The sequence below is a fragment of the Aulonocara sp. 'chitande type north' Nkhata Bay genome, linkage group LG7 (genome assembly GCF_057382095.1).
Source record: "Aulonocara sp. 'chitande type north' Nkhata Bay isolate Kocher_YH1m ecotype deep benthic linkage group LG7, A_spYH_male_GT1.1, whole genome shotgun sequence".
Classification (NCBI taxonomy): Eukaryota; Metazoa; Chordata; class Actinopteri; order Cichliformes; family Cichlidae; genus Aulonocara; species Aulonocara sp. 'chitande type north' Nkhata Bay.
The window spans coordinates 36,291,258-36,311,505 of NC_141350.1; the positions used below are offsets into that span (position 1 = coordinate 36,291,258).

At 41.8% G+C, this 20,248-nt stretch overlaps 1 protein-coding gene across 1 annotated transcript in view; it reads left to right on the forward strand.

Annotated features, from left to right (window-relative positions):
• igsf9a (immunoglobulin superfamily, member 9a) overlaps positions 1–20,248 on the forward strand; it is a 75,061-nt gene that overhangs the window by 2,730 nt on the left and 52,083 nt on the right. The window contains exons 3-5 of the mRNA XM_086300238.1: positions 6,960–7,054; positions 7,179–7,379; positions 15,249–15,395. Of these exons, the coding sequence (XP_086156364.1) occupies positions 6,994–7,054; positions 7,179–7,379; positions 15,249–15,395 (409 nt within the window). The 5' untranslated portion in view covers positions 6,960–6,993. The remainder of the gene's footprint in view (positions 1–6,959; positions 7,055–7,178; positions 7,380–15,248; positions 15,396–20,248) is intronic.

The following is a 20,248-nucleotide window of genomic DNA, read 5'->3' on the forward strand; positions in this document are numbered from 1 at the left end:
CACTGCAAAAAAAAAACAAAAAACTTTATTTTTCCAGTTTTCTCTCTCAATTCGAATGCCCTATTTTCGCTTAAGTGCACATCAAACCAAGCTACACAGAGAGGTTCCTATTGTGATGGAAAGTGTGTGTTTGACTTTGAAAATGGGCTTTTTCTAACCCATGTGCAAGCCATGAAAAAATACAATGTAGACTTACAGGGTGGGTTAGAGCAGGTTGATTGCCAATGCGCAGTATTTATGAACTCTGAGAGGGAGCTGACAGTCAGCACTCATGACATGACAGCTCACATTTGCAAAATTGTCAGTAATGAGATCAGCACATGGTCTTGGGATGGGTCCACGAGTCATGGGAGCTTCCTGTGGTGCCTGGCACCAGTGGATTGGCCGGAGTTCCCTAGGGCTTTTGTTGTCTGGCCACATCTGTGCTTAAGCCATGGGACCTTTGGGGCTAGTGGAGGGCACTGCTACCTGGGAAGCTGCGGAGACAAGGGTGTGTGGTTGGCTTGCATTAATGTTTTGGTGCATGCTACGTGTCAAAGAAGTATCCATGTGAATGCCAGTGCACAGGAATACCACTGCAGAATATTGCACTGTAACAAGATGATGTCATTTTAATGTTGTGGCTGATTTGTGTATATGCAAACTCAGTAGGAAGCCAGAACTGTGGGACTTCAAAAACCTACTTATTTTAGATCAAATGTTAAAAAGTACTTTTAACGTAAATCCGAACTCTTTTGGGAATAATTAAAGTTATATAGCTTTTTTAAAAGTTGTGTGAATACTATATATTTTTTTCAACTAGTTTGAGACCAAACCACGCAAAGTACTAAAAAAGAAATACTCTAGAGAGTTGGAAAATTTCGAGTCAGCGTTCCTTATTTCAGCCCACAAGTCTTTAAGGAGGGAAGTAAAAAAATCTGGTTTTATAGTAGTCCACTACAAAGCAGGACCATCGGTTGACATATATATATATATATATATATATATATATATATGTCAACCGATGGTGATGACATATATATATATATATATATATATATATATATATATATATATATATATATATATATATATATATATATATATATGTGTGTGTGTGTATATATATATATATATATATATATATATATATGTGTGTGTGTGTATATATATATATATATATATATATATATGTGTGTGTGTGTATATATATATATATATATATAGAGAGAGAGAGAGAGAGAGAGAGAGAGAGAGAGAGAGAGAGAGAGAGAGAGAGAGAGAGAGAGAGAGAGAGAGAGAGCGAGCGCGCGCGCGCTGGATGGTGTAGTGGTTAGACTACACACCTTTGGAACAGAGGATCGCAAGTTCGATTCCTGCCTGGGGGCGTCTGTATCCAGTAAGGGTCCTAAGGCTAGACCCCTTATGCTAAGCAAGCCTACCGCAGACATGAGCGAGACAGATAAATATGAAGGCATGCATATTTATCATATATATATATACATATATATATATACATACATACACACACACACACACACGGGGTGCAACGATACACAAAGTTCACGGTTCCATTTGGTTCGATACTTTGGTGTCACGGTTCGATATTTTTTTCGATACAAAAAAAATGTTCATGCTTTTTTAATTTGTCATTTATTAAAATCACAAATAAATATTTTAACTCAAAAGTGCAGTTTTTAAATTTAAACAACAAATGCTGACGTAATAAAAAATAAATAAATCTATCTGATCGAGGAATCACTCATCTTTGGAAAAGAGAGTTTATTACAGAGAAATGGCTCTTTCCAAAATAAAAGCTATACTATACGCTTCTTCTGGGCTATATTCTCAGCAGCATATTAAACATATATAAGGAGAATCATGTGCTAACAGCTGTTTAAATGACTCGGGTAAAGTTTGTAGCATGCATGCTTGTTGTTTTTGTCTGCTTCCACTTGTCTTTGCACTAGGATGATGTCAGAGTAAATGTGCAGTCATATTCGTTGTGTTCCCACTAGTGCTGTCAGCGTTAATCTGAAATGACGTTAAGGCCACAACACGGCAAATCTCCGTTAACGAGCTACCGTGGATCTCCCAGTGCATGGGGCTGGACGGCCAACACCTTAACGAGCTAACTGCGCTAACACAGTAATTCCCACCCATGTAATTGAGCATTGCTTGGCACATCCGAGATACTGTTTTACTTTTGTCCATGACGCGCCTACCTTCAGGGTCATACTTCACATAAAGACCAAAATAGTTCCAAAGGCCAGATCTGAATGAGGGTGGGGGAGGTTCAATTTGCCATGTTGCAACGAGCTTAGCTTCTGTCTTGCTAGCTTGTGCTGCGCTCAGTGAATCTGCGCTAGACAGTGCAGTCTAGGCGGAGTAGTCGAACGCAGATCCACTGAGCTCTCAACACAGACAGCATCGTCAGAAGAAAAGTTGATAAAATAAATTAAAATTTTAGTATTGTTCGATACATATGCGTACCGAACTGAAAGCACTGTATCGACCGGTTCAATATCAATACCAGTATCGTATATATGTATGTATGTATGTATGTATGTGTATGATAGCTTTGCCATTGTGAGACTATGCCATCATGCTATTATTAATTAATGAACCGATGTACCTAACTGTTAGTATTACGATGACTACACATTCTTGGGCTTGCTCAGATTTAAATCCACATACACTCTACCATAACAGCAACCTTGGAAATTCTCTGCGTGTCACGCTGTGTGAGCACACTTTGAAAACTCTTCAAATATGTGATGAATACCTGATGTTAAAGTATGTGTTGTATTCATCTCAGTTGGAGGCTGTTTGGTGCCCTGAGCTTTAAAGTGTTGATGGACGTGTATCACATGTGATTCACAGCGCAAGCTTTGCTTTGGATTACTGTCTTCACTGTGTTTCCCTCACAGTTGCACTATAATCTGTTTAAATCCAAATCCAACCCCTATGGAGGCCTTTTAGTGTGATTCGGGACCATGCCTGAAGTTTGAGTTCTGCAGCGCTATAGGAATTTAATATTTATAGTCATGCCTTTGGATTAATGATTTTGTTTGTCCAAAGCTGAAGCACCATTTTCTGTTAAACGCTGTTGTTTACCTCTTTAGGTCACAGCAAATGAGCAATTTGACTTCTTTCCCCTTTCTACTTGCACTCTGGTCAGAGGCTAATGTCCAATTTACTGTAGCTTGCTGGCAGATACAAACAGCCTTGAACAGTTCTAACCCACAAAACAAATACCCTTGGTTTCATATTCTCTAACGGATGCAGCACCTGTTGTTTTCCAAATCGATACCAGTGCTATTGTAACAGACATATTTTGAAAATAGGCCCAAACAAGCAGGGACCACAGCAAAATGCATGGATGAGAAACAGAATGAAAACATTTATGCAAGAGGAGCTCCTTTATCTTTAAGTTTTAATTGTGGTAGGTAAAAGGAGAGCTGGCTGCTGATAAATCTGTGACTGTGCCCTCTGTGATGATTAATCAGCTGCTCCCCATTTCTTTCCTTATGTAGATTAAAATGGCAACAACGCAGAATTTCAGCAGCAGCATGCCTGTCACTGACTTTTCTATTTCTGCCAGCTGATAAATCTATGCGAGACAGGGCGCTTTCTTTTGTGAGCTACTGGCTCATTTAGTATAGCTTTATACATTTTCCAGAGTGCTGTGCTGTCACCATGCTTGTGTTTATGTGCATCCTTTCAGTGTCAGAGGAAGGGATAATACGTCTGTGGGAAATGTCTAGAGACCATCTGTGTTACCATGGCTGAGAGCTTCACCTGTGCGGGCCGCTTTGTTTGGCATCTCTCTGAATTTTTGGTTCAAATTTAATGATGGAAAATGTCCTGCAGTTGATTTTTTGCCCCCCCCTCTTCTTGCTGTAGCCTCCCTTTCTTTTCCCTCTCTTTCAAAAATAATCTTTCTTTTAACTCATGTGGATCCACTTTATTGCCTTGCTATTTCACCATTCACATAAATAAGCCTTACCTTGTCAAGCAGTAAAACTATAAACATTTTTATTCAGCTGAAGCTTGCACGTATTTGCCAGATGCGGGGCAGAGGTCTGGTTATAATTCTTTAATCAGTGACTTGATGACTATCTGTACTCTGTGTTGAATCCTTATCATCTCCATTCTTATTAGTTAACAAGAGGCAAATAAGGGTGATAAATAATAAGTAGATGATGCTGAGCATCTGTTCATTAAGAGCCAAATGGGGAAGCTGAGTCATGGCAACAGGGAGTCTTCATTTGTATGTGTGTGCATGTTCTCACACTGTGTGAGGGAGAGAAGCAACAGATTCATAATGTTGAAGCTTTACCTTGGCTTGTCATACTCAGTCTCAGCAAACATGCAAGGCCTAAATCCAGCATAATAAGTTCAGGATAGACTCTGTTGTGTTGCTTTGCATGAAGCCATCTGGATGAAGGGCAGGAGCAGGGGAGTGTTCACTGTCAAACACTTTGCGATCAAATTTTTTATTTTTTTGCCTGACTTTCACTTTGATTTTGTGGAAAATCTGTGTGTGTTGTTCTGTTGCTGAAGTATGTGAATATGTTGGAACAAGCGCAGCAGCTATTGACAGCCTGTGTAATTATTTGTCTTGAGTTCAGACTTTGTCCTGGTCGTGAAATGAACAATCCAATAAAAGCCTTATGGTTATAGAGAGCTGATAAGGCCTTTGCTGCTCCTGCTACTGGGTCAAGGATAATAACATTGCTAATTATCAGGAAGTACAGAGATCACTCAAGATGAAATCATCTTCATGAATCTGTTACCTTTTAAAGTCAACACTGTGCTTACACCCAGTTTGTACAAACTACATAGTCATTATACATTAGAAACAACAAAGTTTCCATATATATTTGATAATATTCAGGTGATGTGATTCTATACTGATCATTTATTGTTGATACCTACAATTTTTAAAACTTTTGAAATGTGAAAAACAGATTTCCATCACAGGGGGTATTTGGGTCAGTACTGTATATCGGCAAGAAGAAATACAGTCTGAAAACTGTCAACGAAATGGTAATAAATTTGAAATCCTGTGAGTTTTTGACTCTCGTTTAGTCAAGAATTTCAAAAAAGAACAGGTTTAAAGTATATTTGGATTTCCATTTTATGCTTTTTCATAAATCACCTGTGACATTATGAGAGAAAGGACATTATTTTTTTTTTCACGTTTATCACTTTTGTCCCTTGCTCGGATGTTAAATAAGAGTTTAAATTTAGCCATTTACTGGTGTTATAATTAGATACTTTGATTCATCTTTGTAGTTTTCCCTCTGTACACCACAACAGTCGAACCACAATCAAACAATTGAGATGTGATTGAAATGCAAAGTTTCAGTTTTAGTTCAAGGGGTTTAACAAAAGCATAATAATAATAAATAAAGCAGATAAATATCTGAAGTTCATTCCAAAGTGTTGAACTTTTTGTTTTGTTTCACTGAAACACTCATTATATGATCCAAAGAGATTTTGATGCAAGCAAAGGAGGTCATCATCAGGCTGAAAACCAAAATAGATCTATCGAAGAAAAAGCAACAACTTTAAAGGTGGCCAACTCAACGTTCTGGTACTGTGTATGTTCTTAAAAATGAAAACTTCACTGGCCGGCTCAGCAACACCAAAAGGCCAGACCAGAGAAGATAAGTCAAGTTGATGATAGCAGAATTCTTTCTTTGGTTAGGGAAAGCCCTTTCACAACATTCAGCCAAGTCAAGAACTCTCTAAAGATTGTAGGTGTCCAAACTACTGGTTATACTTAAAAACAGGAAGGACATTCTTCCTAATACATTCTATCACTAACAGATGATTATAGTAAGAGGAAAAAGTATGAAGAAGGAAAGGAACAGCTCACAATCTGAAGCATGCCACATCATTTCTCAATGGCATGGGAATGGATGACTGCCAATGGACTCGGGTCACTGGTGTTTATGGATGAAGTATAAGGATGAATTCTGAAATGTACAGGGCTGTACTCTCTGCTCAGATTCAGCGAAATGCTGCAGAACTGCAAAAATGATTAGATGGAGCTTCACAAGGTGATGGATAGTCACCTGAAGTATACTGCAAAAGCAACACAAGAGAGTACATGGAAGGGAAACGAGGTCAGTTGGCGACCCTGTGTGTAGAAGCAGAGCAGAGAAAAGGCCCGGACATGACACAGGAGTTCAGAGCTTTGTCTTTCATCAGTTGATGGCATTGTTTTGCAATCTGCAACTAAGGAAATCAAAGGAATTGAAAAGCTTGGCAGAAAGCAATTCCAATTGATTGGACATTTTAACCTGAATCTTAGATCTGAATTGGGACAGTTCCAATGCCCTAGTCAGTAATGTGCTGTTGAATAATTTAGGCAGAGTTTTCATTGAGCAGCTTCCATGAAACTGAACTGACCTGAAAATGACCCATCATCTTGATTTCCTCACTCCTGTGTACATATTTGATCACATCTGAGCAGGGATTACTTTGACTGGATTGAATCAGCTGCTGCCTTTTGGCATTAAGTTGCACTCCGTAATGCTTAACTGTAGCCTGCGCTCCATCAGCTCAGCTCATCTCTGTCCTTGAGTGCTGAGTCTCCTGGCTGCTTCAGCCAAATGTCTTCATTGATGTGCTCTAAATAAAACACTTAGATGTCACTTTGCACGTGACTTGCAAAAGATTTATTTGACATTTATGACATTTACTTTCAGAAAACGATATAAGGCCGGGGAGCTTTCTGGCTGCAGAGGCCGCTCTGCCCATTTGTGTAATGATATGGGATGAATTCCAGTTATTGGAAAGCTGTATAAAAATCTGAATGCTCCTTTCCTCGTGTCTGTAAAATTATGACAGAAGTGGCAGCTCTGGTGTAGACTTTTTAGTTTGGAAATCTGTCACAGATGGCTGTCTTCTTGTGTGCAGCCAAGCAAGTAATGTGATTGTGACAATTGTGTCTCTTTTGCCTACAGATTGAACATGCTGCAGGTTGTATGAGTGACAGATATGGGGTCAGCAAGATCTTATTTGCAGACTTTCACTGTGGCGGTGGTTATTTGCCAATTTCGTAAGTTTTTTTTCAAATATCATTTTGCATTCCAGTGTACTTTCTCCATTTGCTCACTGTTATCCTTTGCTTTGTGAACTAACTGAAGCATATTCTCTGATTTTGCTTACAACAAACCCAACAGTAACCACTGAAGGTTTGACCTCTGAGGTGCAGGCAAAGGCTGGAAGCTCCGTGGAGCTCGAGTGCAGACTTCCGTCATCAGACCCAGCAGTTGTGTCCTCTGCATCCCAGCACGTGGTTGAATGGATTCGACAGGGATTTGACATTCCTGTTCTGATTAAATTTGGATCTTATGCACCTCGGGTACATCCACAGTATGAGGGTAAGCATCTGTTACTACATGCATACACTGTTTGCTGTAGTTGATGCCATTGTCTCAAGTAGCTTATCTTCATACTGTACATACATGCTACTGATGTAAAGTATAATTATTGTATTTTTATTTTAGGATTTACTCTAGATATTGTATTGTAAGAATATTAGCTTAGCTGAATTAGCTTAAGAAGCTATTGGACAGACTGTAAGTGAATCACGTAGAGAAAGTTTGTTTCTCCTGTTAATGATGGCTACTAAATTTGATGATCCCCTGCATGTTGGTACTGCTCTTATTTTTTTTTTTTTACAGGTGTTATAGTTGTTTCTGTATGTGAATATGCTTTAGTAAGGAACTTAAAACAGTGAAGGATTCTTATTTGTTGCCATTGTCAGTACAAAAGACACTCAGTGAATTTAAGTTGAAAATATTAGAATGATGGCTGAATATGACATGGTTTGGTCCAAGTTTCTTTTAACTGAAAGAATGTAACCAATATCAGGTTCTCAGAATACACTCAGTACCACACCTTGATGTCCTTTTCAGACCAATGTTATATTTGGAGCTACTGTTAAAGGAGGTGAAACATTGCATCATCGCCTATTGTGCGCACTCTGCACACAGCACAGAGAACAAAGAGTCTACAGGGGGAAAGAGCCTCTATAGTCCAAGGATACCTTTGTGTGGCTCCTGTTATCCTTTAAAGTTGCAAACAATGGAACAAATGTGGAGAAAAAGAAGGCATGTCTGGGTTAGTCAGATCTTTCTTTTGTCAGGGGCATTGTTTTTCTTTTCTGCTGTGCTGCCTGAAGAAAAGTTCAACCTATGGACCTCTTCGGTGTTTTTGAATTTCTGCTTGAGAACAATGTCGTCATAGAAAGAAAAATGCCAAAGGAGGCATGATGATCCCACTTCAAAGAGTAAAATTAATTTAAACAGTTCAGCTGGTAGCACAAAGCAGACAGCTAACTAACACTGAGTTGTTACCTTGTCATTTATTTTCAGTGATGAGAATACCGATAGGGGGTAGATAGCAGCAATCAACATTTCATTTGTATAATTACTGCTATAGCAATCCTCTTCTGCAATATTCTTCAAAACCCTTCTTACCCACTGTTGCATCAGTCTCTATAAACTCATTCGATGTGACTAAAAACTGTTCATACCGACACGAATCATTTTAAAATTCTGGCAGAGCTTCCAAAGCCACCAGATATATCAGATTTTTTTTCTGAGGAATGTGTATTAAAGATGAGGAACAAAAAATGTAGACTGTTTTGATCCGGTGCAGTTTCAAATATTGCACTGACTTTAAAGGTGCATGCGAGGAACTAAAAGAAGAAGTGGAATCAGAACTAAATGAAGTATGCGAAAATATAGATCACTATCACTAAAACTTAATTACCGATCATTTTAAGTTTCTTTTTGTGTCATTTTCAATATGTGATATTCAATTCAATTTCAATTCAATTTAATTCAATTTTATTTATATAGCGCCAAATCACAACAACAGTCGCCTCAAGGTGCTTTATATTGTACAGTACATTGTACAATAATAGATACAGAGAAAAACCCAACAATCATATGACCCCCTATGAGCAAGCACTTTGGCGACAGTGGGAAGGAAAAACTCCCTTTTAACAGGAAGAAACCTCCAGCAGAACCAGGCTCAGGGAGGGGCGGCCATCTGCTGCGACCGGTTGGGGTGAGAGAAAGAAGACAGGATAAAGACATGCTGTGGAAGAGAGACAGAGGTTAATAACAGATATGATTCAATGCAGAGAGGTCTATTAACACATAGTGAATGAGAAAGGTGACTGAAAAGGAAAAACTCAATGCATCATGGGAATCCCCCAGCAGCCTATGCCTATTGCAGCATAACTACAGTAAGGGAGGATTCAGGGTCACCTGGTCCAGCCCTAACTATATGCTTTAGCAAAAAGGAAAGTTTTAAGCCTAATCTTGAAAGTAGAGATAGTGTCTGTCTCCCGAATCCAAACTGGAAGCTGGTTCCACAGAAGAGGGGCCTGAAAACTGAAGACTCTCCCTCCCATTCTACTTTTAAATACTCTAGGAACAACAAGTAGGCCTGCAGAGCGAGAGCGAAGTGCTCTAATAGGGTGATATGGTACTACAAGGTCATTAAGATAAGATGGGGCCTGATTATTTAAGACCTTGTGTGTAAGGAGCAGGATTTTGAATTCAATTCTGGATTTAACAGGAAGCCAATGAAGGGAAGCCAAAACAGGAGAAATATGTTCTCTCTTTCTAGTCCCTGTCAGGACTCTTGCTGCAGCATTTTTGATTAACTGAAGGTTTTTCCGGGGGGTTTTAGGACATCCTGATAATAATGAATTACAGTAGTCCAGCCTGGTTGTCACAAAATTATAGATGTTAAAATGCATCTACAATTCCTGCTCCCTAAGGACTTTTCATTTATGTCAGTCTGTCAGTTTAGATTTCTTGCTTGAGCTCAGGGCAGTTAAAGAAATCAATGGATTAAAACGGGGCTGTCTGTTAGTCACAAACACAACAATGCTATTGGATACAGGTAATTGCTGATTCCTAAATGATTATTGCCTACAAATCCCATAAAAGATTAAAAACAACAATTTGTTGCCGAACTCACTAAATCAATACTTTTAGAAAAGTTGCTGGACACTGTAGTACCTTGCCAGGGGTAAATGGTGATTTGTTGAGGACTATTTTCACCTGTGGATTACACATTGTGTGCTGTGTTTGCACTTACAGCACCAGGGATGCTGTAATGCATTAAGAATTTACTCAAAATAAAATGCAGGGCTTGTGATCAGAACAAAAGGCCACCCAGTGCAATGCAAATACACGGTCGGACGATGAAACTCTATCACCCAGAGGAATGAGATAAACCAGTTTTTGGATGAATAAACAGTAACAGGCAGTTACATCAATTCATTGTTGGTGTCGGACTATTCATTTTTTAATATAGAATAATTCCAGCTTCATTTTTGAAGTCACTTTCCGTGTACAGTGTACCAATCTCTTTGGTGTCATGTCCATTGATTGCTCTAGGATACGGTAATGAGCTGCAAACACCGGCATTACGTGTTTCTTTGTCAAAGGATCAGAACCTACTTTCAGCTGAGTTAAGGCCTTTGTCATGCGAGCTGGATGCCACTCCCTTGCCCAACCCAGGCAGGAAATATGACACAGACATTTACATAGTAATAAAGTCGGGGCAAACGTTAGCTGATGAATTATCGTAAGTGGGAGTGGGGCAGACTTTAATTCCAGCCCCGGCTCATAAAAAGCAGTAGCCTTTTGTCACTTACTCTCAAGACAATCCGTCAACGTGCAGCTCATTACACTGCATGTTAGTTTTCAGACGAAGGCTTCTAGTAAAAAGCCCAATAAAAATATGCCTGCCCTTCAACCCATAAATTACACTATTTGTACTCAACTCGACTCAACTACAAAGCTCTCTTCAAGGAAAAGCAGCAGCTTTAATAGACGGGTTTGCTAATCACATGCCTCTCAGGCGACAAACAAAAAGCTGCAGTTTTATACAGGTTTGAAAAAGATGCTTTGTCCCATCTGAGGCAAAGCTTTCTCACAGGTACCAGCCGGTGTGGGAGTAACAGGTGCAGCATGGGAAACCAACGCTTTAGAGATGGAACGACTGGTGTGTATTTCACCCCCTCGGGCCATGAATGTTCTCGGGTGTCTCAATAGTTTGGCTTCAGGACTCAGTCTCCAACTGTTGTTTAGCTGTTGTGATTCTAATGGAAGTTATCCAAGTGATTCACTCTGCTGAGGCTCATTTTTTTTCGTTCCATCATTCCTCCCTTTTCATCACCTTAAACTGATTAAACTTCTCTACATGTAGTCCACCTCTCCCATCAACATTCCTTGTCTTTTGGCCGTGTTTGTAGCTTTGCAAAGTGTGAGTTACTTTAGATTTTCATCTGATTGCTCCCCTGAGAGGGTTAAGGGCTAAAAAGGGCTTAAATAAATTTGTGTAATAGAGCTGTAAAGATCAAAGGATTAGCATCTTCTCTGTGGAAAGGACAGAAAGTCCCTCAACACCCATACAGCTGCTGACTATAAAAAAGTAAATACAGCTGTATAAATGCACTGTTCGCAAGCTCTTCCTATTCAAATCCCATCATAATCAGCCTGTGTGCAGGAGCAACACATTACGCACAGCTGAAATGGCTAATACTTCCTTTTTCACATGGAAAAACATTAGAGCCTTCACTGGGATTACTCATGTTCGTTACAGCAGTGAGTAGACCTCAGCGTCTGACAGGGACAGAGACCTTCAATACCAAATTTAAAACCATGACACAGAAGAGCTTAACACACACAAAAAAAACAAAAAAACAAAAACGAGGAGTGAAACCTTATCGTTTTCTTTTCTCTAACCGAAACCAGAGTGCCTCTGCGAAGCTTGCCAAGAGCTGACGACATCTTATAGAGATGATGTGGGCTTGCTGCCCATGAGTATCACATTCTCAGGGTCATAAATGTCTGGGCTGCGCAAAATGGTATTGAATTTAAATAATTTTTCATACAAGCCCCTGTCACAGAAAACAAGACACTTTCCCCCTGAGATACGTCCCACCCAACCGAAGCCTTTCTTTAGAATTTGAAAACGTCATCTCCAAAATGTTACATATCCATTTTGGAAGAAAGAAAATCAATATCTCTGGTGCATCCTTCACTCTGAATAAAACTGGTAAAAATAAAAAGCACACTCCGCAGTCCTCCAAATGTCCCTTTTGTCAGTAAAGTGCCTGTTTTTTATTGAGCTCTATTAAGGACCTCAAACCTGTGGTCTTTTCATAAGAGTAGGTGTTTTTGTTTGGAATTTTAAAGCATTTTGGTACTGTGATCCCTGCCCTGATTTTCCTTTTTTTTTAAAACATAAAATGTATAAAAATTACGTGGTACTGTGGCTAAAATACAATAATGATGAGGCATAAACTCTTTAAGGTTCAATGTAAAAAAAAAAAGATCTTGAGCTGATGTGATTTTTGTGAAAGATCTTACTTCGTCTTAGTCCATCTGAAATAAAACGATGCCTTTTAATTATCTCTACTGAAGGAAAAGAGGCTCCTTTCCCCCTCATAGAGTTACTGTCTTGAGAAAGACGATGACCATCACTTTTAATAATGTATTCTAGTAGACTTTTCATTTCAGACTTAATTCCTTCATTTGTAGAGAGTTGTATTTCTTCACAGCACTGAATGGTTTCATGTTTCCCTGTCACCTGAGAATGTATTCAGGAATAATGCCTTTAGGCGGCTTCACTTGGAGACACTATATTCACTATATTCAGCCATGTTTTTGTGTGTGGAGTATGTTGAATTGAGCTGAAAGGAGGATAGCTGAATGAGTCTCAGACCTGCAAAGCTGCTCTTTGGCTAATTTATAATGTTTTTAGTGTGTGGAGCAGTGAACATGACAAGGAAAAGTATTGAGTCTTGTTGGTGCAGGCTGGGTGTCTGTTTTTCCAATTTAGGTTCATCATCACATTTTTTTTCCAGGTGAACACTGTTTCAAAGCAAGTTTTTTAGGGCAAGCTTTCAACAGTTTTTCTAAGGTACCTGTAAAGATCTGCTGCTATGCAGCCACACACTATTGGAGACTGCTGCATTTGAAAGTAGAATATGAATGCAAGAAAAAGAGGAGAACTTAAAATTCACTGCCTGTAATATAGACATCAGCATAGTCTGAGCATCAGAATCGGCAAAACAAACGAAAAATCTGTTAAAATCTCAATTATTCTATATGACTACAATTTTCCATTAAAAGCAGATACGCAATATCTGTTTTAAATTTGGATGATATCCTCTTTACCTCCTTATGAAACTCTGCGTTACTTCCAGCACTGCTGCTACGTGTGGCTCCTGTCTGGTCCTGTTCTGACCAGTTTTACGTGTGCATTTGCAATATGTGGATCTCTTCTCCTGTGTGAAATCAGCCGACCATCAGTTTGGATTTTCCTTATTTGATTTTGCGTAGATGGAAGGGGGGCAGGATTGCAGAGAGATAGTAGCACAGGTGGTAATGATTGCAAGATTCCATCATCTTCAGTGGTTGAAGCAGATCCTCATACAGTTCAGGTTGTTTGCACCTGATTTGTTCCTCAAACACTGAAGGATGTTACAGTGTATCTCTATATTTGCACAATTTTCATAGTACACAATCCAGTCACTAAAGACTGCTGTTTATTTTATGGGTCATAGGAGACCCAGCTCTCATCACCAGGGATGATCCTCAACATGCCAGTTTGACACTGAAGTTGATATTTGCTCTCTACCCAAACATCAGCATCCCAGCAGGGATGAGAGCACTGCAGCACTTTACAAGTAAACAACCTTCAATGAGATAGCGGCCAAATTTAAATCAGGTACGGTTTCTGCTTTTTATAGGCCGATTAGCAGATCCTTTTGATCCCACCTCGTATTTAACAGTTTATGGGTATAAATTATTCCATTAGATAGCCACTTATTATTTAACAATATAGTATCATAAATTATTCTGACTGATTAACACCCTATATTTAATAGTTGGTGTTATTTTTGATGGTCAGGAGTGAGTTTGGCTGAAGGACAAAAATGGAAATGCTGTTGTTATATTTACATCAACAATGCAAAGCCAGACTGCCTTCATTTTACTACACTCCTGATTTGTTGGCACACTTTACCTTTCGTTAAAACTTGATTCTCATGCATGCACACATTTTCAGACAGTGCCTCTCAGCACAAATAATCTATGTCTGACAGTCTGAGTCGTGCACACTGTCTAAAGTCTAAATTTCCTCTGTCTCTGCCTCTGTGTTGTATTGTTTCTGTGGCCTCACACTTAATTTACCTTTCATTCAAATCCTTTGCTATCACGCATTTTTCAAACAGCAGCAGTGATGGCAGTAGGCCATGCTCTTGTTTCCCCTCCACCCCTCTCTTCACTTTTATCTCATCACTCCCAGTTATGTTTCCTCAACATCCCTGCAGCACTACAACCCTTCCTCTTAAGGTGCAATAGTGACCCATATCAAACTGATCTCGTAAACAGGCAAGCAGTAGAAAAGGTGCCAGAGGTCAAAGGGTGGGATTTTAAAAAGTGTTAATCCCCTGAGTGTATGCTCATGTGTACTTTACTCTACCTTAACCCCCACCTCACTTTTCCCCTGTGGATTTTGTCCCCTTTGGCGGCTTGGAAAAGTAAATACACTGTGTTATCAGTGTCAGCATACCTAACTCCAACTTCCTGGTTCTTTTTGACTGTCAGGGCTTTCCCTCCCTGTCATAGTAAACAGAAATCAGAGCCTCTGTTAATAATTACCATCATAGCACAGGGATCCCAGTGGGTCTCAGGCTTCCACGGGGTAGTCTGCTTTCTGTTTACATGTCTTCATTTTGAGATGGTGCAGTGAGAGGCTGTGTGTTCTAACACAGTGCGTTCATTGACAGTTTCTCTTCGGCCATGCTTTCCCATGCTATTGGGTCACCGGACAATTGCGTGTCTGTTAAAGTGTGAAAAACTAGATGGACATGGAAAGATGTGGGCTGCAGACTGGAAAAGATAAAGGCTTGATGTTGCAAGCTACACTGGCTCCAGGGAGCCGTCACCTGGCAACAGGGAGATCAGATTTCTAAGTTTGTGCGTGCATGTGTGCTGCAGTTTGCGTGTTTGCTTGTGCATATGTTGCTGTGTGGTCATTTTAAGGCACCATTTGAGGACACTATTCATTTCCTGTGTGACAAAGCATCACAGACCAACAGATGCACACACCTGAGACCTGACAAGTGAAGTCACAATTGTCTGCGCTATTCCTCTGTCACGTTCCATGCACCTACCTTCTCACTTTTTTCCTGCACTCTGTTTCCGCAGGGCGAGTATCTCTGGTACGAATCACCACCCTCAGGCTGGAGGGCCTGCTGCTCGCTGACCAGGGCTTGTATGAGTGTCGAATCCTCTCACTGGATAAGCCAACAGATGAGCTGCAAAATGGCACCTGGACTGTACTTTCTGTTACTGGTGAGGTTAATGGAACAGCTTGTGTGTGTCATCATGGCTGCTCTCAAAGAAGAATTTAGTTGGCTTTTTTACAGTAAGCCAGAGATCAAAATGTAAATAAACGACAGGATTGAACCAGATTCGAACAGTAATTTCCATCTCAGCCCCCTGGACCAGTTTGTCACTCAAACCACTGAAAATGAGAAACGCTAACTTTTACTACAGCACAGGAAAGCCTGCCTGAGGCCTTGGTACTATTTTGTTACTAGCTGAAATGTTGCTCTTATGTCTTGTTTGCAATTTATTTGATGAGATTGATTTATTGCTATCATTACAACAGAAGCACACATCCAGCTTAGAAGTTATATTTTGGTCATGTTATACCAACAACTTTAGATTCTTTAGCAGCTCAATGGTGTATTTACCACATATACTGTATATAAAAGATGGACATAACGTCAGCCACTCAGCCATCCATTTGTTGTTTTATGTCTGCTTCTTCAACAGTAGTCTTTTTCGTTCCTCCTTGTTTAGTGAGGGTTTGATTTGACTAAAAAGACAAAAGGACACTGCTGATGCATATATTTGACTTAATAATCCTGGTCTAAATCCTGCCCTTTTTGTCATTTATTTTACTTTAAATAGGTTCTTAATTCACAAAATTACCATGTTCTATTAAATAAAAGAACATGTCTTTAAATTTGTTTTATCCTGTCTTATGTTTGCAGCCAGTGGAGTTGCCCCTTTCTGAGATTTCAAGGAATGCAGTTTTTAGGCACATTTTCTTTATGGCTTTACTTTTAAGACCCCTTTTTATATCATTCACATGCATTTATTTATATATTATACAAATCAAGAAACAAAATGTAACATGAGCTATATGCCTCTATTATAGGCTCAGTTGTGATGTTAGCAAATAACCACGCTGATAAAACGTAAAACAAAGTAGTCAGTCCTGAAGTGCTGCTAGCAACATTGACCACACCACAGTTATTAGAGGAAATTAAAAAAGATAAATTGGTAAGAAAAACTCTTTTTAGGCAAGTGAAGTAAAAAGAAATGCTTGAGTATAGAAAAAAAAATTACTAAATGAAGCAATATTATGTACTAACAATGCTAAAATAAAAATACTAATCTAATTTAGGCCTGTAGAGTCTGAGTTTAACCTCTTGGGTATTTTGTAATTTCTCTGAGCAATACACGATCTGACCTTTGGGTTAATTAGCTAGAATAGTCACTCCTGGGAACATTGTGGCATTTTGTCTACACACAAGTGAGGGTAGACTTTCTTTTTCACATGACTAAATGCGTGTTTTAAACTGAAAATATTTTGAGTGCTTCAAGCATAAAAATGGAAATGACTAGAAATGGAACCAAAAATGAGCATGCAGATAGATGTGTGTCATACAGCTTTTTTATCTACATTCAATTTTAAACCAATTACCAGGCAACAGCTAACCCCTCATGCTAGCAACAAATGAAACTATAATGCACTAATGCAGACTGCTCACTCTGCATTCCTGTAGCTTGGGATGTGGCAGTATTACATTCAGTGATGGGAGAAGGCGGGAGGAAAGGCGGTGCAGTCAGAATGGAAAGCAAGACCTGGGGTGTGGTTGAATAGTCAAATTTGCTTGGGAAGGTTCCCAACTAAGCCGAGTAAGCTGGGACTATCTGCGCGGCAACCATGATAAGAGCTTTTTTGCGTTCTCCACATACTAAGGAAAGGTGCTTCAGTGCTTCCTTTATTGCCACTTTTAGCCCAGGACCCACACGACCATCCTCAAGGAAAAGAGAAAAAGGTCATTCTATCCCAGAGTTCTGACCAGTTATGAAAACAACCAAGAAAAAGTGCTAAAGTGTGCAGATCATGTAAATGTTAATTATCAACATGTTTTCCAGACTTATCGAAGTGTCTGAAATGTAACATTCCAACTTCCCCCTTAGTGTGTTTGTTGGGCAGCTTAGATAATGTCACTTCAGAAAAGAATATCGCCCATATGGTTTTCACTGCCCTATGCATAGCCAAGAAAACAGTCCTCATGAACTGGAAAAATAAAAATAATCTTAATTCTAACCAATATAGAAATTATCTATTAGATTACATTAGTCTTGATACAGCCTCTGCCACCACATCAGATCAATTGCTCTGGGCTCCTTTGATCAGCTCCATCACCTAGTGGGGGTGGGGGGTCATAGTTTGGTCCCGCCTTCACTGTTGTGATTGGTGTGGGGGTAGGGACAGGCTTAGGGCGTCGGGGGGTTCCCCGGAGGCATCTTCCTTGGGGGGCTCAACCCGGGGTAGCGGTCATGTCCGGTTAGGGGCTCTGTTGGCTCTCCGGTGACTGTTCCTCGCGGCTGCGTGCAGCGGGGCTAGGGGAGGGTCTGTGCTGACGGACGTGGGTTACTGACCTGGTAGCCTGGCTGCCCCTGGGTGGGTCCGGGATGGGCGTGAGGTTCTGGGGGCGCTCCGTCTCTGGGCTGGGACCCGGACTGGGCCTCGGGGGCTTGGGTCCTGGTTGGTGTGTTGCCGGGGTTGTGGGCGGGTGGGTGCATGGGGGCCCAGCCCTGGAGCAGGGTGCTGCCGGTGCGTCGAGCCACCTGGCGGGCTCTTCAACTGGTGGGGGAGGTTGTCACATCTTGCAGGAGCTTTCCTCTCCTCAGGAGCTCCCTCTGCAGGAGGGGGAGATACAGGAGAGGTGGAGGAAGATCTCAGCCTGGGTGTTTATTGTCTTATGTAGTCTGGAAGATGAGTGGATGGTGGGGTGGGTGCAGTTTTCTCTGTGGTGGGGTTGGGTGGACTGTCCCGGGCTCTGTGGGGCCGGGCGGCGCTGCTGCACTGGGCCCGGTCTGGATGGGCCTGGGCCCCCTTTCCCTGGCGGGTCGCGGAGTATGGGGGTGCCTACTGGGGTCAGCGGGGGAGCTGGCCCCAGGGAGGGGTCACTTGCCCCTCCCTTCCTTCCCTCCCCATCTCCAGCTGCCTCCCTCTTCCCGCTCCACCACAACCACCCACACATGCAGGGCCTTGGAGTAGTGGTATGTCACCAGGGTGCAGAGGAGGCTACCCCCCCCTCTGTCCCCTTCTGGCTGCCTCTGCCTCAATTTTATCCCACAACTTAGACATTCACATTACTCACACTCTCATTACACATACATATAGGATCTTGGGGGTGGGCACGATACACGGAGTCCAAAGTACCATCAGGGTGTACACCCCACCCCTGGCATCGTTGCCCACCTCTCAATTTTAAATACACGTAGACATTGAGGGCTAGCAGGAGGGACCATGCGCTTACCTGCTGCTCTCTGGCAGGTAGCTCCATGCCCTCCTGGGTTTTAAATGCACCTTAAAACACACATGCATCAACATTACAATGAGCGGGTGGAGGGAGGTTTGGAGTCTTCTCTCACCCCCGTTCTCTGCGACCTGCTGGAGCAGGGGGGCTAGGAGGAGGAGTTGGCCGTCCGACTGCGGTCTGGAGTGTGGAGCCTTCCTGCTGCTGCGGAGTCGGGGCGGTCTGCCTCCCCCCACCGCAGGGAAAAGGGAAACACCACCTGGGTCTGGGTGCAGTTCCCCCCTCCAGGGGCGAGGGCACCTAGACCCGGTTTGTAGAGTACGCTTGGGGAGTGTGATCGTGTGTACAACGTCTCTTTATGTCTGTCTCCACGTTGGTTGAGTGTGGAGTAAGTGCATATGAGAGCATGAGGGTGGGAATGGATGTTTGTATCTGTGTGTGCCTGTATGTCTGTGTCTATATGTCAGGTTGGGTGTCAGGCGCCACCTCTCTGGGGACATCTCAGGCCCTCCAAGGTTTGGAGGCCTATCTCCCCCTACCACCACTTCCCCTGCCAGTGGCGGACCCCCTCAGACATCGGTGCGTTGGTGGTTCTTTGTGTCCGGGGATGGGCGTCCAGGTACACACCGGCTCACTCCTTGGCGGCCGCTTATCGGGGCCTGGAGCCTGGGGCTCGCTCGGGCCACTTCGGAGGTGGGGTGCCCCCGGTCTCTCGACCTGGGGCTCGGTCACTCAGGCGCAGCTGGCTGCCGGCGGAGCTCACGGGCGCGTCACTGCAACTCCCCCTGGCTTCTGCTCCGCGGCTGCTGAGTGAGCCCTCATCTGGGACTCTCCTCAGCTCTTTCCGGGACAGTGGCGCAGCTGCCCCTCTGTTGGTCTTCCTTGGTCTCTTGTGTTCTGGGGGCCTCTGGATGTCTGGAGTTTTGATCTCCTCCACACCTGCTTCACGCCCTGGAGGACGGGGCTGTGGCCCCCCCACACCCTCTAGCAGATTATTACATGAAGGAACCTTTTAAAAAAACAAAAAACAAGCGCGTCCATGCTCACAGGTGTACACACGGGTGATCACACCCACAAACTACACCCTTTTTGGCTCCTACCTCAAAGCACACTGTGTTCTGTTGATCTTATGTGCTGCACAATAATGTTTAACATTTAGTATTTACTGTCATATTCCCATATATCATTGTGATGTTGTTTATTCTATTACTCTTGTTCTCTTCTGCTTGCTTTCTTTTTTCTTTCTCAGCAGGTGATCCAGGTGATTGATATATGCATTTTTTTTCTCTGCCCGTTCGGTTGGTTTTTGTCTTTTGCCCTTCTCCCCCGTCCCTCTTCTCAGCTGTTTCTCTTTCCCTCTTTCTTTCTCCCCTTCTTTCCCCCAGTCAAGTCTGTCCCGTATTCAGTAAGTGAAAATAAAATAAACAATAAAAGGTGAATCAAATGGACCATTACGGCAAGGCTGGGATGGTCAATTTGGTAAAGTAAATCCGTTGGGCATCTTTCTTTGCCTTTAGACAACAATTCTGATGGCAAAAGAGCCAAACGGGACAGGCAAAAAAAACAAACAAAAAAAAA